This window comes from Cucurbita maxima, unplaced genomic scaffold (assembly GCF_002738345.1).
Source record: "Cucurbita maxima cultivar Rimu unplaced genomic scaffold, Cmax_1.0 Cma_Scf00006, whole genome shotgun sequence".
Classification (NCBI taxonomy): Eukaryota; Viridiplantae; Streptophyta; class Magnoliopsida; order Cucurbitales; family Cucurbitaceae; genus Cucurbita; species Cucurbita maxima.
The window spans coordinates 3,883,572-3,910,796 of record NW_019272022.1 but is presented as its reverse complement, the minus strand read 5'-3'; the positions used below and the strand labels follow the sequence as shown (position 1 = coordinate 3,910,796).

The window sequence follows — 27,225 nt, the reverse complement described above, 5'->3', positions numbered from 1 at the left end:
CTTCGAGTTGGTGTCAACGAGGATGCTGGGTCTCAAAGGTAAGTGGATTCTAAGATCCCACATTGGTTGGAGAGAGAAACGGAACGAAGCATTCCTTGTAAGAGTGTGGAAACCTCTCCCTAGCATAGGCGTTTTAAAATCTTGAGGGGAAAGCCCAAAGAGGATAATATATGTTAGTAGTAGGCTTGGGTTGTTACAAATGGTATTAGAGCCAAACATTGAGTAATGTGTCAGCAAGGACGTTGGGCCCCCAAGGGGGGTGGATTGTGAGATCTCACATTGGTTAGAAAGGGGAACGAAACGAAGTATTCTTTACAAGGGTGTGGAAATCTCTCCCTAGCATACATGTTTTAAAACCTTGAGGGAAAACCCAAAGAGGACAATATCTGTTAGTAGTGGGCTTGAGTTGTTACAAATGGTATTAGAGCTAGACACCGGGCGATGTATCAGCAAGGATGTTGGGTGTCCTAGGGGGGTGGATTGTGAGATCTCACATTGGTTAGAGAGGGGAACGAAACGAAGCATTCCTTACAAGGGTGTGGAAACCTCTTCCTAACAAATGCGTTTTAAGACATGAAGAGAAAACCCATAAGAGAAAATCCAAAAAGGACAATATTTGCTAGCGTTGAGCTTATATTGTCACACATATATTAATCTGAAACACACCAAAACCAAAATGATCCTATCATCACATTGGTGCATATGCTAATCTTTCAAGTTCATTAAACTAAGAACACTAAAAAGAAGGTTAAGAAACCAATTTGATAAGGTGAAAAGGAAGCAAAGATCATGAGATTTGCAAAAGGGAGATGTGGTTTGTTTGCAGGAAAGCGCAGCCACAAAGGCATTGGCATAGAGGGCATGATGATGTTCTTCTAGCTGCTTAGGACTCTGTGTTACTTTTTCAACTTTTTGGTGGGTTATGATTATGATTATTATGAGAAGGTGATATTCACATACATGGAAGATTCGGCCACAAAAGAGTATAAACACAAACATCTAAAATAGCTGACATTGTGAGGAGCAAACACAGCTAGATTTTGGTGGCAGAATGCATATGATATCATATGTCAAGTGGGTTTCATCTTAAAAGCCTCAAAAACAAACTGATACCTCCAATCATACTCCTTGGAGACCATGAAAAAGCCTCTTTCTTTGCCTTTCTTCCTCTTCTTACCCTCTTTCTTCTTCAAACTCATTATATTCAAACCCATCAATGGCTTCAGATAGATCAAAACATTCTCTTCTCTTCTGTTCTTTTGGTTTTTCTTTGCAGATTTAGACTGTTTTTGTTTGCTTTCTTTGTATATATGGCTGCCTTTTGAACCCGTTACGTATCGTTGTCAGCCTCACGGTGTTAAGATGCGTATGTTAGGTAAAGGTTTTCATATTCTTATAAAGAATGTTTTGTTCCCCTCTCCAACCAATGTAGGATCTCACATTTAGTGTGAAGTATGGTTTTGACTCACTCACTAAAATGATAAACAGTGAGTATTGTACCTGTGTTATAAAGTAACAATACACCTTTTGTAACATCTCAAGCCCACGGCTAGTAGATATAGTTTTCTTTGGGTTTTCTAAGTTTGAAACGCATTCGTTGGGGAGAGGTTTCCACACCCTTTTAAGAATTGTTTCGTTTTCATTTCTAACCGATGTGGGATCTCACAATCCACTTCCCTTGACGGCCTAACATTCTCACTGGCACACTGCGTGATGTCTAGCTTTGATACCATTTGTAACAGTTCAAGTCCACCGCTAGCAGATACTGTTTTCTTTAGGCTTTCCCTTACGGGCTTCCCCAGACACATTCATTAGGGAGAGGTTTCAACACCCTTATAAAGAATGTTTCGTTCCCCTCTCCAACCAATGTGGAATCTCACAGCTTTACACAACACTAACAATCTTGAAATAGGAACCAAGACACGCAACATCGATATTTAGAACATTGATCTTAATGCTCTAATTCTATGTGCTAATAGCCATTCCTATCAGTTTGTTAATGTGCTGCTATTCAATCCATGGTCTATAGTGAAAAAGATAAACATGAATGGGCATAGTGATGGAGGGAAGTGGGTGGGTGGGTGGGTGGGTGGGTGAGAGAATTTCACTGACCCACTTCAGAAAGAATAGCTTTAGAGGGAAGAAGAGACATCAAAGTCCAAATAAGAATCAATGATAGATTGGGTGAGTGCTGCATTCAAACATCTCTTCAGCCCCATCGCCATTATCTTGTCTTGACAACAGGGCCTTATAGAAATGGGAGCAAACTGAGCTGAAAGAGACTTTCTTCTTCCAAAATTCAAAACAGAAAAAGAAGCTCTGTGTCATCAACTTACAGCCCAAATGCTTTGTGTGTCAGCAAATGACTGGTCAGCTGAAAGAATATCAAATTTCCTTTCCTTTGTCAATGAAATTTTGGGGTCCATGTCAAGAGATTAGAAGGGTAGAGAAATGGATAGCCATGAAAAGAAGTTAAGGTCTGATCTTTGACATTAAGGTGGGAAAAAGTGCAGAAGAAACGAGGCAAATGACCTTCCATGTCTTCTTATGCTCCCCACCAGATTCCATAAAGGAAAAGAAAGGGATAAGCACAGTTCTGATTTCAAATGAAATATCAGTTGAACTCAGGAAAGCAGAGACAAAAGTGGAGAGGTGAAGAAGTTTGCTTTTTTTACTACCCTAAACAAAGGCTTTCTTTAACACCTTACTCTAGTCTTATTAACGTGAGATCCCACGTCAGTTGAAGAGGAGAACGAAACATTGTTTATAAGAGTGTGGAAACCTCTCCCTAGCAAACACGTTTTAAAACTATGGGGGGAGCTCAAAAGAGAAAGCTCAAAGCGGACAATATCTGCTAGTAGTAGGCTTGGGCTGTTACAAATGATATTAGAACCAGACTCCGGGCGATGTGTCAACGAGGAGGCTGAGCCCCAAAGGAGGGAGGCGGTATGCTAGCAAGGATACTAGGCCCTGAAAGGGAGTGGATTTGGGGGTCCCACATCGATCGGAGAAGAAACGAGTGCTAGCTAGGACACTGGGTCGGAAGTGAATTGTGAGATCCCACCATTGGTTGGAGAGGAGAACAAAACATTTTTTATAAGGCTGTGGAAATCTATCCCTAGCAGACACGTTTTAAATCTATGAGGGAAAGCCTAAAGTGGACAATATTTGCTAGTGGTGGGTTTGGGCTGTTACACAGGCCAAGAACAACAAGTGAACTAAACGATTAAGATAAGCAGCAAAAGGGGCGAAAAGAGCCATTAGGGGCAATATGCTCGTTCATTTAGTTCTTGGTTATTTTCATTGTTTCTGAAATCTTACAGGAAAATCTGATCTAGCCTATTTGTCATATTCCTACTACCTGACTAAGCGTTTCAAACAAAAGACCAGTTCATAAACATGAAACAAATACAGTGAGCGTTTTCTTCTTCATTCAAAACCTTCCAAGCCACAGCTTTCTCATATGATACTGCCCTTCCCATGCTTGATAAGCAGACGCCCCCTTGAAGACAAAGGAACCCCTAACATACCACACAAAACATTGATTACTCAACTGTTTGAAATTATGCTTCAAAAGAGTATGATCAGTAACACATTGCACAAGGATTCGTTATCTATACCTGTTGCATTATCCGTGGGAACTCTGAGGCCAAAGTTTTCTTTCCATTATCATCAAAAATCTTCTCTAGAGTAATGTCTTGCAGAGCCACCAAGGTTGTCTCAAGCATGTCAAGCCCAGATTGATTTGCAAATGTAAAATTTGGCAAAGCCTACATGTTCATAGAAGAGGGTATTACTTCATGTAAGAGAAATTGTAGAGACAACTGAAGAATCAGGCAAATTATGATCGTAGAGATCTTCATCAATTAGTAATACAAGCACTTGTTTCAGGACAGGCAAATCCATGACATGCTCAAATGTTTAAATCTGAGGAATGTAGGACCTGCATGTATCTTAATGAAGTTATTGTTAGAAAAGAGGTACCCATGTTCTATCATGGAGGAGTCTCATGTCGGCTAATTGAGGGACTGATCATATAAGGAATACTATCTCTATTGGTACGAGGTCTTTTGGTGAAATTAAAAGCAAAGCCATGAGAGTCTATGCTCAAAGTGGACAATATCATACCATTGTAGAGAGGCGTGATTTCTAACATGTTCATCAGACCTTGGTTCTGAAAATTCTTTTTTTTAATCTTCCATGTATCTTAATGAAGTTATTGTTGGAAAAGAGGTACCATACATGTTCATCATACCTTTACAGAGCAGCACATGACTGCATCTAAGTGATGCCAAAGGGATTTGAGAATGGGCTCTCTTCCTTCATTTTTCAGTAAGTCCATGCCCATGTAGCACCTGTAGGGAAGGATACAATAAATTTGGAATCCTACGAGCAGTAAAAGAACAAAGATAAAATGTCCAGCTAAGAGTTTCTTCAGTACCTATAGCTTTGACAGATCCAACGAGCAAGTGTTTGTGCTTCAGGAGCACCAGCTGGTGTCTGAAGGTTAGCATGAGGACCGACATTGGAAGGGGAAAGAGCCAGTGCCACTTTCTGAACAGATGCTATAATGCTTCGGACATACTGCCGTGCCATTGCTGCTACATTATCTTGAAGATGAACATCAAATACAAATTGAAATGCAATTGTCATCACAGATTTGGATTTTCCTGATTGACAAGCATAATCACCAGCAGCTCTATTCCCTGCCGGTCCGACATCAAGAGCTGAAGCAAGATCAAGGGTGCGGTTTGGACTTGAAGCATCCTGCAGCATTAGCAAATGTACGAAGTGTTAGGATTGTTGGGAGGGAGTCCCACAGGCTAATTTAGGGAATGATCATGTGTTTATAAGTAAAATAAATATTCATTGGCATGAGGTATTTTGAGAAGCCCAAAATAAAGCCACGAGAGCTTATGCTCAAAATGGACAATATCATAGAATTGTGGAGAGTTATATAAAAAATGAACATAAATGCATAGAACGGGGGAGGAAAAGAGATGGACATTGATATTAAGTGTTTACCATTCCAGAATCAAGAGGGATGATGCGGAAGCCAGATGCTAAAATGGGTGCATCATCAGAAAAAGAGGCATCAATCGGAGCAAAGATGAGCTCAGCAGAAGTTCCTACTGCATTCTCTTCCACGCCATTGCAAAGCTGCAGTGATCAGTGACAACATAGATTTGAAATTTACACTACAATGATCCATCCAAGCTTTATAATACAAGGAAGATTCGAGCTTGATAATCATTTTTCGTCTTCTTAACTGAAGAACCAAGCCAGACTTTATGCTTCAGTAAAGTAATATATGCAAATTTATTCAATTAAAGAAAAGACTGCTTACTTGGAGGAGGAAGATGTCACCAGACATGAGCATATCATCCCTATAGTGGCCCACGTTTTCAAATTTAAGAACTTCCATAAACTGTTTCCAATAAGAAATTTTGAATCAATGTTTTGAAATTGCAAAGCAAAGTAGGTCAATAGGATAAGTTTAATTTGGTACTTGCCTCTTCATGCTCAACCGTTTGTGCCAAGGGAAGAGTGACCTGACCCCCAAAAGTTCCAGCATGAGACCCTGGTAAACCACACTGACCAGTCTTAATTGCTGCAGCTGAGTAAGCATCAATACTGGTGTCTGCCCATTCTGACCGGTGTTCTCTCAAGAACCTAATGAGCATTGCTGGAGTGACATTCTACAAAATAGAAAAGAAAGCAAGAATGTAACAAGAAGAAAAGCTTCCAAAGGAGGTTATGCATAGACTTGGTAAGATTACTAGCTAACACAATGTCATGGTCAGTTGTTGGGATTTTTTATTTCTTAAAAATCACTTGATTTCCATCAAACTAGAGTCATGTCCTTGTTTAACATTATGAGATGGGACTTGTAACAGCCCAAGTCCACCGCTAGCAAATATTGTCCCTTTGAGATTTCCCTTTCGGGTTTTCCCTCAAGGTTTTTAAAATGCATCTGTTAGGGAGAGGTTTTTACACTCTTCTAAAGAATGCTTCGTTCTCCTCCCCAACCGATATGGGATCTCACAATCCACCCCCCTTCAGGGCCCAGCATCCTCGCTGACACTCGTTTCCTTCTCCAATCGATGTGGGACCCCTCAGTTCACCCCCTTTGGGGCCCAACGCTGGCACACCGGCTTGTGTCCACCCCCCTTTGGGGCTCAACCTCTTTGCTGGCACATCATCCGGTTCAAGGCCGTGTCTGCTAGGGAGAGGTTTCCACACCCTTATAAAGAATGTTTTGTTCTCCTCCCCAACCTATGTGGGATCTCACAAAACCTATAAGAAAGGGCAAATAGGCCTAGAATGAAGCAAGAAATAGAAAGGGTGGCACAGGTTGAAAAAGAGAATTTCCTAATTTGGCTGATGAATTGGTAGAAGCGTTTATATATTATAAAAGAGAACCTTTTCAATTGCTCATCATCTTTAGATGTCAGCCCCCAAGCAAAATATTTACCTGTAATAACATCGATGCTTTGGCACAAAGCACTGCGTTGCTCATAGATGGAAAGCCATTAGAATATGAAATATTTGCACCCATCATTGTCTTGGCATTAGACATGTTTACAAGAAGTGTAACATCATCAATGCCGTCATTTTCTAACAAAGACCATCCCTCATCTGTAAACCCGTTTACTGCTTCGTTGAAACCTCTGCAGAGTAAAATCCATTAATTGCAATTCAAAACAAAAAGCAGCAGTAGCTAGGACTGGTGCTCTCGAGCCGAAATCATATTTACCTGCTCAATCTCTGACTAAGAGCACGAAGAGCAGTAGGTCGTCTTCCCCAACCAGTACCATTTGGTTGAGAAACTTCTTGTGAAATCTGTCTCAACAAGCGTAATGCCTGATCCAAAACAATGAAGGTTTATAGATACATAAGGGATATAATATTCGAAGTTACTTGAACTTTCAATTTCCAATTTTAAAGGCCTTACTGCCATTGTGTTCTTCTGAGCAAGCAGCGTAGATGATTTGTATAATGGCCGCAACACTTCAGGCACGCTCCAAGGCTATGTTCAAGTAAATAATGGATACAATTACAAATTTGGAAATCTGTCTGAGGCTAAGAAAGACTGTGCTTTAAATAGAGGGCAGAAGAACATACATCTAAATCCATGTGATCAACTATATGAATTATTGATCCACCGCCTTCACAAGGTCTTATCAAATATCCACTAGGTAGCATTTCTGCTCTTACAAAGTTTTGTACTGGAGGCATACTTGGACCATTCTGAGTATTGTTAAGAGATCTTTCACATACCTATAGTGCATAAAACAAGCATATCAGCTACAAATTTAGAGTGAATCAAAGCAGCAGAAGCAATTTCCAAAGCGAGGCTTTTACATACCACAAGACTACCATCCTCCAAAACAGATGTGTATCGCAGCAGCCAGAAATCACGAGCAGGTGCCAGAGTAGTAGGCGCATAGAGCTGAAATCAAATCAACAAAAGTTTCTTTTATTTGCATATTTTGTTGCATATCTACAAAACTGATATAAACTATCCGCTATCAAGTAGTAGCCTACCTGCATATAAAGAAGCTCAATGGTTCCTCCATTTCCAGTAGATAGGGCATTTAGAACGTCAACAGCACGGCAGTCGCGATACCAAGAAGGCCAATCTTTAAGAATTTCAGCCACCTTCATAGAACAATATAAATGATATATACTCATACTTCATGCTACATCAGACAAATACTTAAGTTCAGTTTAGAAGCACTTACTCTTGTAGGTTCGAGACCCACAAGTCCACACGCACGAGCTGCAACTCCAGTGCAGCCATGAGAAATAGCAACGATTCCAATGGAATCCGGACCAGGCTGCTCAGAACAGATATTTAGAAAGGTCAGAAATTTTGAAGGATCAAACATAAGAACAATAAAAGAGATTTGTATATCACTTGAAACCTTTATCCCCAGATACTTGAAAGTTTAATATCAGGAATTTTCCTTCCAAAAAAGATTAATACTTGTTTTCTCTTGTTCCCTGTCATCTTGTTATCAATTTCAGAAAAAGCATGATCTTGATGAGCAGTGATTAAAATTAAAGCTCCATTATAATAATGAAAATTTGCTCTTTCCCTTCCTCGAGAAACGAAAATACAAATCAAAATAGCGGACAACAGAGCACAATTCTCAAAAGCTCTCAATGATGGAGGTACTAGACTTTGGCATGTTGCTTAGAACATTATCAAAGTTTCTGTTGTTTAATTATGATGACAGTAGAAAAAGATTCAATGTTTATACAGATTGAAGAATAGAGCAAAAAGAGGAAGTAACCTTCATCCCAGGCATTTGGACCCACTCCACAGCAGTTCCAGTAGCCTTTGAAAGAAACTCTGCTAAAGTCTCCTCCGCAATGGACAAAAGTCTAGGAAATATGCAAAACCCAAATTCTCAGAAAGCATATAACAGAGACAATTTCTAAGATTAGGACTATAGAAGAACAAAAAAACACAAGAGCAAAAGGAAAGAATCAAAGGGAATGCACATGAAGAAGAGCCAATTCTACTCACCCTGCGGGACTTGCATCCTTTGGTGGATGCGGCGGGGTCAAATTCTGTTGACCACTTGTCACCACTGACTCACAACTCGTGTCAGTGGTGGCTAGGGTCGCCTGCAAAATGAAGAAATTACCAAAACAATTATATTACTCACTAACAAAGAAGCTCTCATTTCATTCAGCTGATAAGAAACTCATTCTTGTTTCAACGAAGTGAAATCAGGGATCATCGTCCTAAAATCTCATGTAGAAATTCATGGAGGAAAGTTAAGCAAAGCAAGTTCTTACATTCTGGGTCTGTTGACGAAAATAGCTGTTCTCATACACAAGCTGTGACACCTGTTTCTGCAGCCTATCATTTTCCTCCATTAGGAGTCTATTCATAGCCGTCAGCTTCCTGTTCACAGTCTGCAGGCGTGATGATTCCTTCCTCTGTTTCTCCCTACATCTGAGCAAGAAGAAAAAAACGCGTGAGAAACCCAAATGAATCCTCTGTTCCAGGAACAAAATTTTGGGTGTTTCAGAAAAGAAATGATTAGAGACAATACCTCCGATTTTGGAACCAAACTTTGATCTGCTTGGGTTCGATATTGGAGAGAATTGGGCACTCCCTGATGAGCTGCTGGCGGCGCATAGAACTGGGTTTTGGGCAATCATAATAAAGCCTCTCAAGAGCTTCGACTTGCTCAGGTGTGTACCTAACATATTTGCCATTATCCATGCTAGCAGCATCCTTGCAGCTGGAGGTCACTGCCATCATCCCCACTTGAAATTCCCACAGAGGCAAAACAACAAACACCTTTCAGGCATCAAATTGGAGGACAAAAAAAAAAACCCACCATAAAGAAAGAGCAATCAAAATTACCAGAAAGCAAAGACGCTTTATATCCAAGCAGAGTTGCAAAGAATCAGAAACTCCCTCCCTTCTACCCTCCACCAAGTCATATAACACACACCTCCGCCATAATCATCCAAAAAAACAAAAACCCAAATGGCGGCTTCAGCAACAGAGAATTAGAAAGCGAAAATCCAGAACCGGACGACAGGATTGTGAGTAGAACACTGTAAAATGAAAATGGTATGGAGAGATTAAAAGGAAAGAGCGAAAGAGAAGGGAAGATTGAGAGGTGCGAATGAGAAGAGATTGGGTAAGGGGAAAATTCTTAAAAGCAGCGGACACAAACACAAAGGGGAGCTACAAAATCTCGATTTTCACATCACTATTCGAAACCCATAATTCTTTTTTATGGCAGTGTTCATCGCTGTTGCTTTAGGTGGCGTCGGCTTTTGATTGCGTTGTTTGGGGGTTGTGGCACTCCCACAGTACCCAGTGCCCACTCGGCGCTTGACTAAGATTTTGGTCTCCCTTTGCTTTATCGAGTGAATGCAATCTACCGCGTGCTCTAATAGTGCAATATAAATTTCAAAAAAGTCAGTCCATCCATACATACTTTTCATTTTTTTTTTTTTTTTTTTCTTTTTGTATTTTCAAAATTGTAAGCTTTTGGTTTTTGTCTATTTCTAATTCTTTCTTTGTATTTTCAAACTGTAAGCTTTTGGTTTTTGTCTATTTCTATTTTTTGTATTTTCAATTTGTAAGCTTTTATTTTCAGCTTTTTGTCTATTGGTCAAATTATAATTTTTAATCATTTTTTATTTACTTTTTAAACCTTACCACTCACAATTAAAATTTAACCCAAAAAAAAAATATATTTTTTATTTTAAATATATAGAATATGACAAATACCGTTAAGAACTTACTACAAACTACTGATACGGTGGATTGAGTTAGAGAAATCTTTTAAACTAATTCAAAATGTTGGTGACTTGAGCAATTTCTATTTTCAAAGTTGTCGGATTGTTCTTATTTTTTCATTATTAAAAAAAAATTCTATTTATTTACTGTGTTACATTAATAAGTAAATCAAATATTTTTAATTTTCATAATATTCTTAAAAGTACGGTAAGTTAGGTTGGGTTGTAACCCTATTTTTGAGTTGGTCATTTGGCTAGACAAAAATAATGTCAATCCACTGATACATCTAAATTTTTATCTCAAATTGAAAAAAAAAATGAATCCAATACCGTCTTTATAATTTGGGTTAGTTAGTAAAGTTGATTGGATTCTCGGATCAAATGAACACCACTGCTAAATATTTAGACCCGAACTTAAATTTTTTTTTTTTTTTTTTTTTTTTTGTTGGGTTAAAGAATTTTCATTAAATATGTAATAATTTATACAAACAAAAAATAGATTTAAATATAATTGTGACATCCTACCATTTCACATTGATTGGAGAGGAGAATCGTTCATAAGGATGTGAAAACTTTTCCTTAACAGACGCGTTTTAATGTCTTAAGGGGATGCTTGAACGGAAAGAAAAACCCAAAAAAAATCATAGCTGCTAGCTATGGACTTTGACCGTTGAAGATAATTGGATGTGTTTATAAGGTTAAAATGAATGATTGGAAAATGATTCAAAAGAGTTCGGTTGGTGACAAGAAAGATAGGTTGGCGTTTTCATTATCATTCCTTAACCAACTCTTAATTAACCACTTTTTCACCTTTCATTTCTTTTATGGAACCCATTTTTCTTTTTCTTACACGATCTAACGACCATCTCGCTAATATAAAGTATTTTTAAATAAATTTTTTTTATGTAGGTTCGATGAATCAGTAAAACGAACGAGGAAGATTTCAAAAATACTCTTAAACATTATTAGATGTTAAAAACAAATCGCACTTTTGATGACAGCAAACTTGCGATTGTACAACAGTCACTTTCCAGCAACAAGTGAGCTAAGTCAATTCGCTCTTGCGTTGCCTACGACCAAACAACGTATGCTCGAGCCTCTGGCCTCGGTTTAAAAAAAAAAGTTTTAGAAAACGTGGACAGAGAGTTTTTGAAAGATTGAAATTGGTGTTATATGTGATGCAAGCAAAAAGGCAACAACACGACTTATATAGCATATAACTATCTTATTTAATTAAGCAATCAGTGGCAGACCAAAAGAAATGGAGATTATTCATTATAAAAAGACGCAGTTTTGCAAAAAATTAAATAAACTATAATTACTTTTTTAACCCTAATTGCATATCCCATAAACCCTATCCTAATCTCACCCTAAAAAAGGGGTTAAGTTTGTGGGCCCCGCCACTCTCCATTTTTTTTAATTTTTTTATTTTTAAAATATTCACAATGTGTTCAATTATTAATTCTATTTATTTTTTTAATTCTTACTTTACCAATTTTTTATTTTTTATTTTTATTTCCAAATCAAAAGAGGCCAACTTGAGCTGTGGTTATCGTTTTTAATTAAACTTGTGCAAAAGCTATCTAGTTGTCGTTATAAAAATATTAAATTATTCTTATTATATTTTTTTTTATTTCTTCTCTATAATTTATTTAAAATTCAAATTTAAACGGTTAAAAAAGTATTACATATTCAAATCTATAATTTTTTTTTGTTAATTAATTGAATTAAAATGTTAATCGAGCTAACTATCATGGTTGAGTTAGTTGACTTCTAAGGTTAACTTCAGTGGACCTAACCAACTCTTGGAGATGCCCTTATGGTCAAGTTGGTCAATCCCTTAGGGTCAACCTTGTGGTCAACTTGGTTGGGCTAGTTGAATTGACTTAGGGGTCGGTTGAGCTGACCTCTATAAGTATGTCTTAAGGCCAGCATTCGATGTTATTTCTCATTTGTAAGGTAGCTTTTAGCTTCACTGAAATATATATAGCATTTGAACTTACTCAAAGGGAGACCTTGGTAGACCAACCTATCATATAGGTTGTCGATCCTTCTCGGAGGGAAATCTTAGTAAGCACAAGGAAGGTCCAAACAGACAACATCAATTTCAGTATCAACAATAAATTTATAGAACAAAGAATCAAAGTGTGCCTAAAAAGACTAAATACTTGAGCACTAGTGTCTATTGTACTAAGTCAACACACTTCAATGTCCAATAAAAATTAAGTCTATGAGAAACTTAAATAGTAAAGAATTCATAGCAGTTTATCATACCATGGAATGCGTCACCTTCCAACATTTATAAAGGTAATTCATTTCATAACCAAGCTAGTCAACCTCCATAAGGTTTGCATCATGGTCGAAGTAGGGTCGCCTCACGTTGAAGTTGGTTGAGCCGACCCTTAAGGGTTCGTCTCAAGGCTAAGTCGACCCTTCTCGTTCGAATCATGTTACCCAAATAGGGTCGGGATAGTATTCTCTTCTTTAGGACACACTAGTAATTTCACCCACAAAGAAAGGGGGAGAAATTGGGAAGAACGTGAGAAGGAAGGTGTTAAGGATAGTTGACCGTTCATTAAGGCAAATATCTAGATATTTGCCTTACATTACGGGTTACCATATTTTCTCTTTTACTAAATGCAAATATATTGTATTCATTTATTATTCTTTCCTTTTATCGCTATTTCCTTATTATTTGTAATTTACCTTATTTCTGTATTCTGTAAATGATTATAAATAAGAGAACTCTCACCACCATTTGGGTGTGGTGGATTAATCAAACATTCACATGGTATCAGAGCCCTTTCGGTTTAACAACCCTGATCCTTTCTTCTCTATGGCTTCCGAATCTTGTTATCATCTTCTTCCTTTCAATACTCTAATCCATATGATCACCATCAAACTTTCTTCCTCCAATTATCTTCTTTGGAAAAGCCAACTTCTCCCTCTTCTTGAGAGTCAAGACATGCTGGGCTATGTCGATGGAACTATGGTTCCACCACCTCGCTTTGAACCAGAAACCTCCTCAACATTCAACCCCAAATATTTGGCATGGAGAGCAGCCGATCAACGACTTCTCTGTCTCCTGCTCTCCTCTCTCACTGAGGAAGCCATGGCTGTTGTCGTTGGTCTCTCTACTGCACGTGATGTTTGGCTTGCGTTGGAAACTACGTACAGCCATCAGTCAAAAGCTCGTGAACTGAGACTCAAGGATGACTTGCAGTTGATGAAACGTGGCACAAAACCTGTTGCTGAGTATGCCCGTGCCTTCAAAAAAATTTGTGACCAACTTCATGCCATTGGCAGACCCGTCGAGGACATTGATAAAGTGCACTGGTTCCTTCGTGGACTCGGCACCGAATTTTCAGCTTTTTCTACTGCTCAGATGGCTCTCACCCCTATCCCCTGTTTTGCAGATCTAGTCTCTAAAACTGAAAGTTTTGAGTTGTTCCAGCGCTCCCTTGAGTCCTCTGACTCCACTCCTACAGCATTCATAGCCACTAATCGTGGTCGCACCCATGAAAGTCACCCTGCTTCCTTTACCAACCAGCGAGGTCGTTCTTATTCTCACAAAAACAACTCTTCTAATCGAGGACGAACCCACTCAAGTCAGGGTCGTCGACCACCTCATTGCCAAATATGCCGCAAAGAGGGCCATTATGCTGACCGCTGCAACCAACGGTATGTTCGACCTGATTCTTCTCATGCTCACCTTGCTGAAGCCTTTAACACGTCATGTTCTATTGCTGGACCCGATGCTGCTGATTGGTTTTTGGACACTGGAGCTTCGGCCCATATGACTGCCGACCCATCAATTCTGGATCAGTCTAAAAATTACACGGGTAAGGACTCTGTGATTGTAGGAAACGGTGCATCCCTACCCATTACCCACATCGGTACTCTTTCTCCTGTTCCAAATATTCACTTATTAGATGTCTTGGTTGTCCCTCACCTCACTAAAAATCTTCTTTCCATAAGTAAATTAACGTCTGATTTTCCTCTCTCCGTTACATTTACTAATAATCTTATTACTATCCAGAATCATCAAACAGGAAGGGTGGTGGCAACCGGTAAAAGAGATGGAGGGCTATATGTGCTGGAGCGCGGCAACTCTGCTTTTATTTCAGCCCTTAAAAACAAATCTTTACGTGCTTCATATGATTTATGGCATGCTCGTCTGGGTCATGTGAATCATTCTGTTATTTCTTTTTTAAATAAAAAAGGTCATCTTTCTCTTACGTCTTTATTGCCTTCTCCATCATTATGTAATACTTGTCAGCTTGCGAAAAGCCATCGATTGCCTTATTCCCGCAATGAACGTAGGTCGTCTCATGTGTTAGATCTTATTCATTGTGATCTTTGGGGTCCTTCTCCCGTCAAATCAAATTCGGGTTTTCTTTATTATGCTATTTTTATTGATGATTATTCTCGATTCACTTGGTTTTACCCTTTAAAATTTAAATCTGATTTTTTTGATATTTTTCTTCAATTTCAAAAATTTGTGGAAAATCAATATTCTTCTCGTATCAAGGTATTTCAAAGCGATGGTGGTACCGAATTTACTAGTACTTGTTTCAAAACTCATTTACGTAATTCTGGCATCCACCATCAACTCTCTTGTCCATATACACCTGCTCAAAATGGTCGTGTTGAGAGAAAACATCGTCATGTGACTGAGACTGGCTTGGCCCTTCTCTTTCACTCTCATCTTTCTCCTCGTTTTTGGGTTGACGCCTTCAGCACTGCAGCTTATATTATCAACCGGTTGCCTACTCCACTTCTTGGAGGTAAGTCACCCTTTGAACTCCTTTATGGCTACACTCCACATTATGACAATTTTCATCCCTTTGGTTGTCGTGTTTATCCTTATTTGCGTGATTATATGCCTAACAAGCTTTCTCCCCGCAGCATTCCTTGTATTTTTTTGGGTTATAGTCCTGTTCATAAAGGGTTCCGCTGTCTTGATCCCGCCACCACTAAGCTATATATCACCTGCCATGCTCAATTTGATGAAACTCACTTTCCTGCTATCCCTAGCTCCCAAGCCCAACCTCTTTCCACTATTCCTATTTCAAATTTCTTGGAACCACATCTTCATCATATTGATTCATCCCCCCCTACCACTTCATCACCGCACATTCCTCAATCCAGTTCATCCCCGTGTGATATTTGTTCTGACCTTGTAGATGAGTCTGTGCAGGTTGATACTTCTCTTGCAGGTTCCACTTTGTCACCCTCGACTTCTAATTCAACCTCTATTGAACCTCCTGTTGATTTCTCTTCTTTGGGCACTCATCCTATGATCACACGCGCCAAAGCTGGTATATTCAAGACTCGTCATCCAGCAAATCTTGGTATGTTGGGCTCATCTGGACTTCTCTCTGCTCTTCTTGCATCCACTGAGCCAAAAGGATTCAAATCTGCGGCTAAGAATCCTGCTTGGGTGGCTGCCATGGATGAAGAAATTCGAGCGTTACAACAAAATGATACTTGGACTTTGGTTCCTCGCCCTGCCAACACCAACATCGTGGGCTCTAAATGGGTGTTTCGTATTAAATATTTGCCCGATGGATCCGTCGAGCGTTTCAAGGCTCGTCTCGTTGCCAAAGGTTATACTCAGGTTCCTGGTCTTGACTACACTGACACTTTCAGTCCAGTTGTCAAAGCTACCACTGTCCGTGTTGTGCTTTCTATTGCAGTCACAAATAAATGGCCTCTTCGACAACTTGATGTCAAGAATGCTTTTCTCAATGGAACGCTTATTGAACGTGTTCATATGGAACAACCTCCTGGGTATGTTGATCCTCGATTTCCAAAGCATGTTTGTCTATTAAAGAAAGCTCTCTATGGCTTAAAGCAAGCTCCTCGTGCTTGGTTTCAGCGTTTTAGCTCATTTCTTCTCACACTTGGGTTTTCTTGTAGTCGCGCTGACACGTCCCTTTTTGTCTTTCATCAGCAATCTAACCTTATCTATTTGCTTCTTTATGTTGATGACATTATTGTTACCGGCAACAACTCATCTCTTATTAACAGCTTTACTCGCAAGCTTCATTCTGAGTTTGCTACCAAAGATTTGGGTTCTCTCAGTTACTTTCTTGGTCTTGAAGCTTCACCCACTCCTGATGGTCTCTTTATCAGTCAGTTAAAATATGCTCGAGATATTCTTACTCGTGCTCAGTTGCTCGATAGCAAACCAGTTCACACTCCCATGGTTGTTTCTCAACACCTGACTGCTGATGGTTCTCCTTTCTCTGATCCTACTCTCTACAGATCTCTTGTTGGCGCCCTTCAGTACTTGACTATCACGCGTCCAGATATTGCCTATGCTGTCAATTCTGTCAGTCAATTCTTGCATGCCCCTACTGCAGATCACTTTCTTGCTGTCAAACGTATTCTTCGCTATGTCAAAGGAACACTCCACTTTGGTCTTATCTTTCGTCCATCCACTGTTCCTAGTACGCTAGTCGCTTATTCGGATGCTGACTGGGCTGGTTGTCCCGATACTCGTCGTTCTACATCCGGCTATTCTATTTATCTTGGTAACAATCTCATTTCTTGGAGTGCCAAAAAGCAACCTACTGTATCACGCTCCAGCTGTGAATCTGAGTATCGTGCTCTTGCCACAACTGCTGCTGAACTTCTTTGGGTTACGCATCTTTTGCATGACCTCAAGGTCCCTATTTCACAGCAGCCCTTACTCTTATGTGACAACAAAAGTGCTATTTTTTTGAGCTCTAATCCTGTTTCTCACAAGCGGGCCAAGCATGTTGAACTAGATTATCATTTCCTTCGAGAACTTGTTATCGCTGGCAAACTTCGTACACAATATGTACCCTCTCATCTCCAAGTTGCTGACATCTTCACAAAGAGTATTTCTCGACCTCTCTTTGAATTTTTCAGATCCAAGCTTCATGTTCGTTCAAATCCGACGCTCAGCTTGCGGGGGGGTGTTAAGGATAGTTGACCGTTCATTAAGGCAAATATCTAGATATTTGCCTTACATTACGGGTTACCATATTTTCTCTTTTACTAAATGCAAATATATTGTATTCATTTATTATTCTTTCCTTTTATCGCTATTTCCTTATTATTTGTAATTTACCTTATTTCTGTATTCTGTAAATGATTATAAATAAGAGAACTCTCACCACCATTTGGGTGTGGTGGATTAATCAAACATTCACAGAAGGCAAGGCAAGGAAATAATGTATTAGAAAAAGTGAAGGGTAAAGGGAAGGTGGTGGTGGTGGTCCACACGTGTGGCCCCGAGAAAAAGTGTGTGTTCGGGCAGGCCCGACTTCGTGTAACTTTAGAGAGAGAGAGATCTTATTTTACCGTATAAATACGAGAGTGTACGTATTGGTGGAGGGGAAGACTAGGGTGCGGCGCATGTACATGGGAAAGAAATGTAATGATGGAATTGGGACCACAGGATTAACGACGCGTGTCGCTTCTTTCGGCGTATCAGAGTTTGCGCCAAAAGCAGAAGGGACATTCTTGTGGGGAAGTGGGACCTCGTGTTTCATCATCCTTTAACCCTTTCTAACTGTCAGGTAAAGACCCTCTTAACCAAAAATTAAATATTTTCTTACATTTATATTTTTTTAAATTTTAAATTTTAGTTTTTAAACTTCTAATTAGGGTTGTACACGACCGACCGAGAAACCTTCTTCATCCCCATCTGCGTTCCCTTTCTCAATTTTGCAAATTTTTTCATTTTTTTGTGCAAGAATTGAGGTCGGAAGATCAGATTTCTCATAGAAAATTTATTGTATTTTTACTTAATTTTGTCGTTTTTGGTGGAAGTTAGTAAGCTTTTTTTTTAATGGATTAAAAAGAAGAAAATGGAATAGTTTAATATAATTACAGTTATGTTTGTTTGTTTTAGATCCCATAGAAGACCTTGAAATAAATAATAGTAAAATTTATGTTCCTTAGTCACCTAACAACTTTGACAGGATGTGTTACTCCTTTGTCTCCTGGTTGGGGCTATTCTATTTACCCTAAGGAAATTGGTAGCCCTAAAATTATCTTTTTACTCCCTTTATCTTATTCTATTATAGGATGAAGTGAAGTTCTACTGAGATCTCACATCGGTTGAAAGAGGGAACGAGATGTAAAATTTCTCCCCAGCAGACACGTTTTAAAAGCTTTGAGGGAAGACTCGAAAGGAAAAGTTCAAAAAGTACAATATCTACTCCTAAAACTGTTGAATTAGAAAGAACCCCATTTAGTTTGAGTTTCGTTAAGAACGAGGTATTACGAAATGGTCTTACAAGCATGAACTAAGCAGGCCTCTCTGCCGCGCATGCCAACCAGCGACAACTAACAACAGTCCTGCACCTTAAATCTGCATCCAAAGCTTCACTCCAAATGGTATTCAGACATGATTTCAATTACCAAGAGTCATTAACAAGATTTCCGTAACAAATTATCAAAAAGTAGACAAAAGTTTGGTTGTTTACAGCAATCTTGAGGTTCATTGGTTCAGAACCAACTCCCAAATTGACAATTTTTTATGTGATACTCATCTGAACAACAACTTTTAATAAAATAAGAACCAACAAACATGGCAATCATTATAACCCACTAACCAATTCTCCTTGATCTAATGGCTAGCTAAGAAATAAGACCCACCAAGTTACTTGAATATTGACCCCAAATGGTTGCACATTTTCTTAAATCTTAGTCTAAATCATTCTTCTTTAACGTGTTCTACAGGGTGGTGTAAATTAATGACTTTCTCTTGTCTTTACCAGCTACAAACTCCTATGTTCATACCAAATCAAAAACAAATGAATGATCAAATATGACAGTGACAAGAGGATCCTGATATCAGCTTAATCTTAAAAATTTGCTAGCATTTGGATAGATTAGGTAAGAATATGACATTGATAACCTAACAAAGTCAATAAAAGTGTCTATCTCATTGAATTTTTTGTATTTATAAATTGGGGTGATTCCACTTACCCACAACTTTTCTCCTTAGTCTAGGTAAGGAGATTTGAATTCCATGTATTAGCATTACTCAGGTTTTCAACTCAGTAACTATTTATAGAACTTAACAGGAATCTCACGACCCAGTGGCCTGAAATTACAAACTCCGGCAGATAAGCTAATTGACTGAAAGAAAAACACAAACTGATGCTATTTTCAACATACTTACTCATGGAGGCGGCAATCAAGGTCACAATGTCTACACAGAAGTCGCTGGAACAAGAAGAAGCCGAAATAATGTTATATTTGAAGGCATTTCTGTCAGAGGAAGAGAAAAAGGATTAGTTTACATGAACTAATTCAAGCAAAGTTGTGTTCTTCAGTTTTGAAGAAATTAACAGAATTAGTATGTCAAAAGATATGAAAATCATTCTAAGAAGAAACTCTTACCTGTAAACACGATTACATACCGAAATGCAAGGTGATAATCCATCGTCGAAGCGAGAGCATCAAGAAAGACGTTGGGCCGGCCATGGATTAAGACAATGGGCCTAATTAGAGCTGGGACAGAACACATGAAGTTTATGTTTGGGCCTATTACTAATTTCGGCCTACTAACAAATTATGAAAAAAGAAAAAGAGGAAAATGTATTTCGATATGTATCATGTGCATGACATGCTTGGCTTTTATTTCTTTTGATGCAACAATTTGCTCCCATTCCTCCTCCGACACCATTAAAACGGCCGCCATTCCCGCCGCCGCCGCCGCCGCCCACCACCACCACCACCACCACCTCCTCGACTTCTCTAATGACAACCAAACGAAGCCAGCGGGAATCAGAAAAATTTCAAATTAAATAACGAAAAACGTTGGCGATCCAATGAACAGTAGGTGTGGTGGCATTGTTTGTAAACAAGCTTTGTCCCCTCTTCCCCAACTTCCATTCTGACAATCTTCATAGCCTGTGCTTATCAGTTTCCTTCCCAAAAATATAAACGAGAACAAAATTTACCATTTCAGAAGCAGGCAAAATATAAGTAAAGCCAAGCAAATTTGAACGTCTTAAAAGGATTTCATGAAATTCTGAGTTTCCTTCAAAGAGTCAAAGAGAAGAGCCAAAAAATACCACCCGAAAAACGAGGGTAATCAGTCATATTCGCTAGGGGGTCATATGGTGTTGATAATACTCAGATAAGAAAAATTATGGGAAAAGTGAGTGTAATGAATTGGGGGAACATATTCGGGAGTGGAGTTGTCTCATCAGTTATAACCTCAACCTAAACAACAAACAGATACTGGGGCAGCTCCAATATGATGAACAGAATGTATGATTCTGCATCCCTTTGTGTATAACCACACTTCAATCAGAGCACTCTCCTAAATTCCATCCCTTATCGCGGCACACAGAGACCTAATTCTGAAACACATTGAAAAAACCAGAATTACTTCAGCATTTTACTTCAAGTGGAGGAGATACTTCAGAGTTCAAATAAATGCTATCATCCTCTATAATGCTCATTGCGAATCAACTAAACCGAGTACTTCACGACTGATGAAAGTCAGATAAAGTAAAAGTATCTAATATGGAAGGCCATACATATGAAAGCAAATACTTCGATCTTTTAATTTAAGAGATGATGTCACCAAATAACCACTAGTCATTCCTAGGGTTGCTCCCTCTTATAGTGATCAGTCATCTATCTAACTACAACTAATGCACTACATGGGTATTGTTGTTATCTACTTTCTATGAAAGCTAGTCTATAATCCATATCAACTGCTACATTTTCTCAAGATCCAATTCAATATATTTCCTTCAGGAGCTAAGATTAGATTGATGCTAAGTTCCAGAGTAACACTTACAACATCAATGAAAACAAAATTCTTGACAACTACTTGGATGCTTCAAGAAAATTTGTTGGTTTCAATAATAACCGATCATACTGGAGCATATTGAATTGCCATAAATAGACTTTCTGTATGTCTATGTAATAACATGTTAGTATCTCGAAAAATATTGAATTATGAAGAATGTAAGCTTAGGTTGCAAAATCCACGGAATGATTTTTAAACACCATAGATGAAATCCCCACAACAAACTAATCCCATATATTAAAATAACAGGACCAGGACCAGGACCAGGACCAGTTTGAAAAGCACTTGCTACAGTCTTTATGTGACTTCTTGTACGTATTTTCAACATTAGAAGAACTTTGAAGGAGCATAACTCCTCCTGATACTGTTTGGAAAATATCAATATCTAACTTGAAGCAGAGTACATGCGATCAGGCCTCTGTATAAATTAGCACATTTAGGGGCAGATTGACAATTGGATGTAACACTATACAAGTTTATACTACGTGCATAACCAAGAGTTGTATGAACGATGCATTCAGTGAAAACTATAAAAATCCTATAAAAATTCAATACTGGCACAGCAAATGTAAATGATAGTTCTTATAATATGACAACATTCCCTAGTTCGGCCATGGAGTATCAATTATCATCTTTCAAATGTCAATTTAATTATAATTTTAGTTGCTTTCTTAAGCCCAGGAAATAGGTATTGAAACCCATATGTAAACCCAAGCAAATGAGAAACAGTCATCCGAGCAGGCCTTCAAATGAGATGCAGATACGAATCAGAGCAAATATTTGGAGGGGAAAAAGGTGGTACTGAAAAACTTAACACATAAACTAATGGAAAAAAGCTTCAAATTGGACTATATTTAGGGAGAATCATAACAAACAATAGAAAATCCATTCATATACAAGAGTTAAAAAGTTGCTTACAGATAAAAAAATTACAAAGAATGGAGATATCAAACTCCTGGATTGGCACTGCAAAGCATACCCTGAGACAATGATCTCGAAGACACCGAATCGATTCCAAGACACGATGTTAGCCGCGCCGAAGAGACTGCTGAATGAAGAGGAAGCAGAGATTCAAGGGAACCCAACCGCGGAACCAACCTGAAGAATCAAATCACTCTTAAACCCTAAGCAAATGGTAAAATCACAAAGAAGAGAAAATTCACTAATGGGGCAAAAAAAGTGATCAATAATCTCGCTTGCCTGGAAATTGTGGGCGAAGAACGGACAGTGAAGAAAGAAGCTGGTGTTGCTTTAATGGAGGGTTTGGTTAAGGTGGATTTGATGAGGGAAATAGTTGGGGTTGCAAGAGATCGACAGCGGGAAGCCATTGGAAATGAAGGGAGAGAAGAAGTTGAGAATTAGGGTTTTTCAGGAGCTGCCTAACAAGTCCGATAAGAAGAAAGGTTTTGGCGGCTTATTTTTCATAGTCCGCACGCCTTACATAAATCATTTTTTTTATAGCAAAAATCCATTTATTCTCTCTAAATTAATAAATTTATTTAGACATTTTTGTTTTAATCCATAAAAAAAAATGTATTAAGACAAATTATTTAAAACTCTCAATTTTATATCAAAGTGGGCTAATAATATTATATCTTAAAAAAAAAATCCAAATCCTTAAGCCTTAAATATATTGCTCGAGTTATTTTCTCTTTGGTATAAATTGGTGTAATGGTCCAAAACCACAATCAGTAGATATTGTTCGCTTCTTCTGCTAAAAACAAGTTTCTTATAAGAAATGTTTCGTTCCCTCCTCAAGTGTTGTAGGATCTCAAAATTCATCTCCTTGGTGCCAACATCCTCATTGCACACCACACGATGACTAGCTTCGATACCATTTGTAACAGCCCAAACCCATCCTCTTAGGGCCAACATCCTTATTGCACACCACCTAATGACTAGCTTTGATACCATTTGTAACAGCCCAAACACACCGCTAGTAAATATTGTCTACTTTAGTCCGAATAGATGTCAATCTCATGATTTTATAACATTTTTGCTCGAAAGAGGTTCCACTTAGAGTAGTTTAAATATTTTTCCTTCTAAAAAGTTCAAAATATTGATAACTTTTCGTAGAAGATTTGAAGCAGCCCATTAGTCTTTAAAATAGTCTTCAAGAACAAAAGTTGCATCCTGAAAATGTCACTCCTACATTCCAAAACTACAACCAATTGACAACAATAACTAAGCGATGTTTCAGCATAAGAATACTTAACGGAGCATTTCTTCCTTACTAGCCAGGCAGCTACAACTTGGCCGCCACCATGTGCATCAACCCTTCTTTGAGACCTCAATGAGATGAATGCTGAACGAGAACAACACGGATTCATTGTTAGATTAAATCGTGTGTGACTGTATGTCTTGATTCCAACCCGACTAGAGTAGGCGGAGTTTTCCAGTTACGGCATCAATGAACTCCTTTGGCCCTGTTTAAAAGAGAGATGGACGATGCATATACGGTTAAGAATATGAATTAGTAATTGAACTTACCAAAATTCATGAGTTTAGAGGTGATTTAATAGAGTATTAAAAGCCATGTGTTTGAGCTCCTATAATGCAGATGTAACAGCCTAAGCCTAAGCACAAACCCACGACTAATAGATATTATCTTTCTTTTCAGGCTTCACCTTAAGGTTTTAAAACGTCTAGCCTGCTAGGGAGAAGTTTCCACTCTTATAAAGAATGCTTCGTTTCCCTCTCCAACCAATGTGAGATTTCACAATCCACCCCCTTTCGGGGCCCAACATCCTTGCTGTCACTTGTTCCCCTCTCCAATCGATATGAGATCTCACAATCCACCCCCCTTTGAGCTCAGTGTCCTCGTTGTCACATCGCTCGGTGTTTAGTTCTAATACCATTTGTAACGGCTCAAGCCCACCGCTAGCATATATTGTCTTCTTTGGACTTTCTCTCAAGATTTTAAAATGCTTTAGCTAGGGAGATGTTTCCACACCCTTATAAAGAATGTTTCGTTCCTCTCTCCAACCGATTTGAGATCTCACAATCACTATTTATTAGGTTCCGTGCTATTGTCTAAGCCCACAAGTACAAGAGAGCATGCAAAATTAAGCATAGCTCAACAAAAAATGACAAGTACCTCAACTAAGAGGTCAGAGGTTCAAATCCTCACCAAGAAACGTGGTTTAACTCAAAAAAATAAAATAAAATAAAATAAAATAGGGAGTGTTAAAAGTATGCCGTAATTATTAAACTTTCTGAAACTCAACTCAACCCACATATTAACATAGCAGAGTGATACGAGGAAAATCAATCAGACAACCTTAGAATTCTATCATCATAGGGTAAAGAAGCATTACCAGGTCCAATGGCAAGAACAGTCTTTGATCCAGCTGAAACCTGCATATTATTGAACCCAGTTTCGGGATACCAGGTTCCAGGGAACTGAATTTATTTTGTGAAACGAAATGGATACAAACATGACTCGCTAGGTGTTCGTCTCGTTTATTGAGCTAAACTAAACAGGATGGAATCATCAATCTTCAAATAACATGAAGCGTTTCTTTCAATCAATTATCAACACATCACATTCATAGGACATATAGTACCCATAAATGTCAGTATAATATGTCAAAAATCATTTGGCTGTTCTAAAATATAAACATTAATAGTTCACCATGTCAAGCATATTGTTCCTGGTGACCCCACCATTCAAGACTAGAGCGCAGATTGTACCTGTGTGCGTCCAGCATCGGCAACAACAAAAGTAGGAAGGCCAACGTTCTCAGCTGCATCCTTCAGTTTATTCCTGATTTGAGAAAATAAATAAATTTACCAGCAAATGTCAAAAGCGTAGCTTTCCAATCCTCAACAGAAACCAACAAGTTCTTCATAAACCATAGGATTTCAAATGTTTATTACTTAGATGATTACATTTTCAAGAAAGAATCACCTGCTTACATTTCTTGTTGATTCTTGCATGTTACAACTATTTTTGGTTGCCCACATAGCTCCCATTGTCTCAAAAGGTTTCGGTGGCTGCACTAGATATTCAAAACGGAGAGCGGAAAAGAGAGGGAGTTGAAGAATTAGCTGAGTAAATGCTTTGATCAAAACAGATAATTGGAAGTAGTATGGCATAAGGAGTACCTTTGCATTAGTTGTGCATACAAGCCAGTAGCAGCATCTTCACAAATTGACAGAGAAACATACAAACATATTAAGCAACGACTGCAGGAAGAAAAGAAGCGATAAATGGAACAAAGCATCTTAAATCTTACGAGCACATTGAGATGCAATTTTTCCAGAACCCATCTTCAGATCTTGCCTCACAACCAGTACCTTCATTCAAAAATAAGAATGTTAGATGAACACGACACGAGTTACACAATGCAATGACTCAGTGTGGCATTCGGTGTACTTCCTACACTTAGAGAAGGGAAAAGATCTAACATGAGCCATAATAGAACATTTTCAAAATTTTGGAAATATACAAATAACTAAGAGTTACAAAGTGATAGGGCCCTGCTTACGATAGTATATGCAAGTAAGCGGGTTAGAAGGGGTATGGATACAAGTTGAATTGTATTCGTGTGAGGCCCAAGGATTTGTTAGTCATAGGGGTTGTGGGGAGTGAGTATTTAGGGAGGTTGTTAGCTTTGTGTAAAGCATCTTTTGGCTATTCTGAATTTGTGGATTCTCCGTGAGAATTGGGAGAGGTGGGAAGCTCTCAAATCTTCCCTTGGCACCTTGTCATTTGATCATAAATAAAATTGTTGGGCAAGACCTATCACAAAACAAGGATTAACTGTCCAAGGATCCCTTGTATAACAGCCCAAGCCCACCGCTAGTAAATATTGTTCTCTTTGAGCTTTCCCTTTCGGGCTTCCCCTCAAGGTTTTTAGAACGCGTCTGCTAGAAGAGGTTTCCATACCCTTATAAAGAACATTTCATTCTTCTCCCCAACCGATGTGGGACCTCACAATCCACTTCTTCAAGACCCAGCATCCTCGCAAGTACTCATTCCCCTCTCCAATCAATGTGGGATCTCAAACTTTGACCCTCGACTAATCAGATCCCTTTTCACATCCTGGCTTGACGGACTACAGATACTTGATGAACAACAACAAAGATTGTGTGACCACCGTACTTAGAACTCTGCTTAATGTTGTGGCAAATAGGCATGTTCATGTAAAAGCTAATTTTGTTTGCAAATATCATTACACAAACACCTCAAATATGGACATAAACTCGAATCTTACAAACATCAAGCCACAAAATTGGAGCAGTACAGAACCATTTTAAGTGATATTAAACAGAAAACCTCACCCCCATATGAAAGCTAACTTTTGAAAGCCCTATGCACAGTTGTATGCTCTTTCATGGCACATAGTTGAGGCTAAACTAAAAAATTCATGTTTCATCGTTCCTTTCATTCTATTTTAGTGATCATAATTCAGCACAAACATGTAGAGAAATCACAATAAAATAAACAAGCACATTGAAGACGAGCACTAACCAATTTGAGCTCTTGATCACCGTTGTTTGAAGCTGGAGATATCTGTTGGTACTTGGAGGGCAAAAAATAACCCTTCTTAGCATTACCTTTACTAGGTTTTGACAAATCCAACAAGAACCCAGCAATGAAACCAATAACGAGGCCTGGTATGAAATTCTCGGGTCTGAAACTCACCGAGAGCCATTCTTTTTCTGGCTTCACTTGTTGCTTCTAAAACACAGAAAATAAAACTTCAAATTAATTCAAACAACAATTCTCAATGGAAAGGATGCAGAGAGCGCAAAAGAAAGCAACACAGGAGAAATCGATACCTTTCTGGAAGAATTAGATGAACCCAACATGAGCCTTTAAGAAAAACAGATAGAGCGAGAGAATTAGAGTGGGGAAAGCGCGGCTTTTTCAATTTTAATCTTATCTTGTGGGTGTTTTTGCCTGATCTCTTGAAGCTCGATTGGCAAAAATTGAAGTTTCAATCGGCGTAACTTCTCTTGAATCTTGTCAGATTGAGCAGCAAGCGGTGAATTGGGGGCCAAAAGCCCACAATCACAGGGCCATTGCATATCGATGATCCAAAACAAGCTGCAATGTTTGGGCCACCTTCACATTTTCGATCCAACTAAAATGGAAAGCGCATATATATATATATAATATATATATA

General features: G+C 38.6%; 3 protein-coding genes and 1 long non-coding RNA gene across 7 annotated transcripts; all 4 read right to left on the bottom strand.

The window, feature by feature from the left end:
• Positions 1–3,250: 3,250 nt before the first annotated feature.
• LOC111480240 (homeobox-leucine zipper protein ATHB-8) lies at positions 3,251–9,869 on the bottom strand. Its single transcript, XM_023125172.1, has 19 exons — positions 9,389–9,869; positions 9,072–9,288; positions 8,812–8,971; positions 8,537–8,637; positions 8,301–8,391; positions 7,746–7,841; positions 7,549–7,662; positions 7,370–7,453; positions 7,126–7,281; positions 6,956–7,030; positions 6,758–6,864; positions 6,476–6,671; positions 5,514–5,699; positions 5,348–5,428; positions 5,026–5,160; positions 4,442–4,767; positions 4,256–4,355; positions 3,621–3,770; positions 3,251–3,521 (listed from the first exon to the last, which is right to left on the bottom strand). The coding sequence occupies exons 2-19, from the start codon at positions 9,281–9,283 to the stop codon at positions 3,375–3,377; spliced, it is 2,517 nt and encodes an 838-aa protein (XP_022980940.1). The 5' UTR covers positions 9,284–9,288; positions 9,389–9,869; the 3' UTR covers positions 3,251–3,374.
• An 8,393-nt stretch (positions 9,870–18,262) lies between these two features.
• Positions 18,263–19,970, bottom strand: LOC111480343. Of its 2 annotated transcripts, none has more exons than XR_002717797.1 (3): positions 19,666–19,970; positions 19,441–19,533; positions 18,263–18,640 (listed from the first exon to the last, which is right to left on the bottom strand). It is a non-coding gene; the product is annotated as an uncharacterized LOC111480343 (long non-coding RNA). The 2 variants fall into 2 exon arrangements; XR_002717796.1 differs by having other exon boundaries at positions 19,445–19,533.
• A 298-nt stretch (positions 19,971–20,268) lies between these two features.
• LOC111480335 lies at positions 20,269–22,519 on the bottom strand. Of its 2 annotated transcripts, none has more exons than XM_023125312.1 (3): positions 22,292–22,519; positions 22,010–22,189; positions 20,269–20,633 (listed from the first exon to the last, which is right to left on the bottom strand). In XM_023125312.1, the coding sequence occupies exons 1-2, from the start codon at positions 22,417–22,419 to the stop codon at positions 22,039–22,041; spliced, it is 279 nt and encodes a 92-aa protein (XP_022981080.1). In that variant the 5' UTR covers positions 22,420–22,519; the 3' UTR covers positions 20,269–20,633; positions 22,010–22,038. The 2 variants fall into 2 exon arrangements, with proteins under 2 accessions (XP_022981080.1, XP_022981081.1); XM_023125313.1 differs by having other exon boundaries at positions 22,071–22,189.
• Positions 22,520–23,134: 615 nt separating this feature from the next.
• LOC111480317 (peptidyl-tRNA hydrolase 2, mitochondrial) lies at positions 23,135–27,047 on the bottom strand. Of its 2 annotated transcripts, XM_023125289.1 has the most exons (8): positions 26,879–27,045; positions 26,568–26,777; positions 25,330–25,390; positions 25,199–25,235; positions 25,010–25,087; positions 24,785–24,857; positions 24,409–24,448; positions 23,135–23,517 (listed from the first exon to the last, which is right to left on the bottom strand). In XM_023125289.1, exons 1-8 carry the CDS (start codon positions 26,906–26,908, stop codon positions 23,468–23,470), a joined length of 579 nt encoding a protein of 192 aa, XP_022981057.1. In that variant the 5' UTR covers positions 26,909–27,045; the 3' UTR covers positions 23,135–23,467. The 2 variants fall into 2 exon arrangements, 1 of the variants encoding a protein (XP_022981057.1); XR_002717781.1 differs by lacking the exon at positions 23,135–23,517 and having other exon boundaries at positions 24,431–24,448; positions 25,002–25,087; positions 26,879–27,047.
• Between the last annotated feature and the right edge of the window lie 178 nt (positions 27,048–27,225).

Coding starts and splice junctions, on each gene's coding strand:
- LOC111480335 (XM_023125312.1), bottom strand. CDS start 22,419: ATGGCTTCCCGCTGTCGATCTCTTGCAACCCCAACTATTTCCCTCATC. Junction 22,190..22,291: donor TCTTCGCCCACAATTTCCAG/GCAAGCGAGATT, acceptor TTGATTCTTCAG/GTTGGTTCCGCGGTTGGGTT.
- LOC111480317 (XM_023125289.1), bottom strand. CDS start 26,908: ATGTTGGGTTCATCTAATTCTTCCAGAAAG. Junction 25,391..26,567: donor GTGATCAAGAGCTCAAATTG/GTTAGTGCTCGT, acceptor TTTTGAATGAAG/GTACTGGTTGTGAGGCAAGA. Junction 24,449..24,784: donor CCGATGCTGGACGCACACAG/GTACAATCTGCG, acceptor AATAATATGCAG/GTTTCAGCTGGATCAAAGAC.
- LOC111480240 (XM_023125172.1), bottom strand. CDS start 9,283: ATGATGGCAGTGACCTCCAGCTGCAAGGATGCTGCTAGCATGGATAAT. Junction 7,663..7,745: donor TGGGTCTCGAACCTACAAGA/GTAAGTGCTTCT, acceptor TGTTCTATGAAG/GTGGCTGAAATTCTTAAAGA. Junction 4,356..4,441: donor TGGATCTGTCAAAGCTATAG/GTACTGAAGAAA, acceptor CCTTCCCTACAG/GTGCTACATGGGCATGGACT.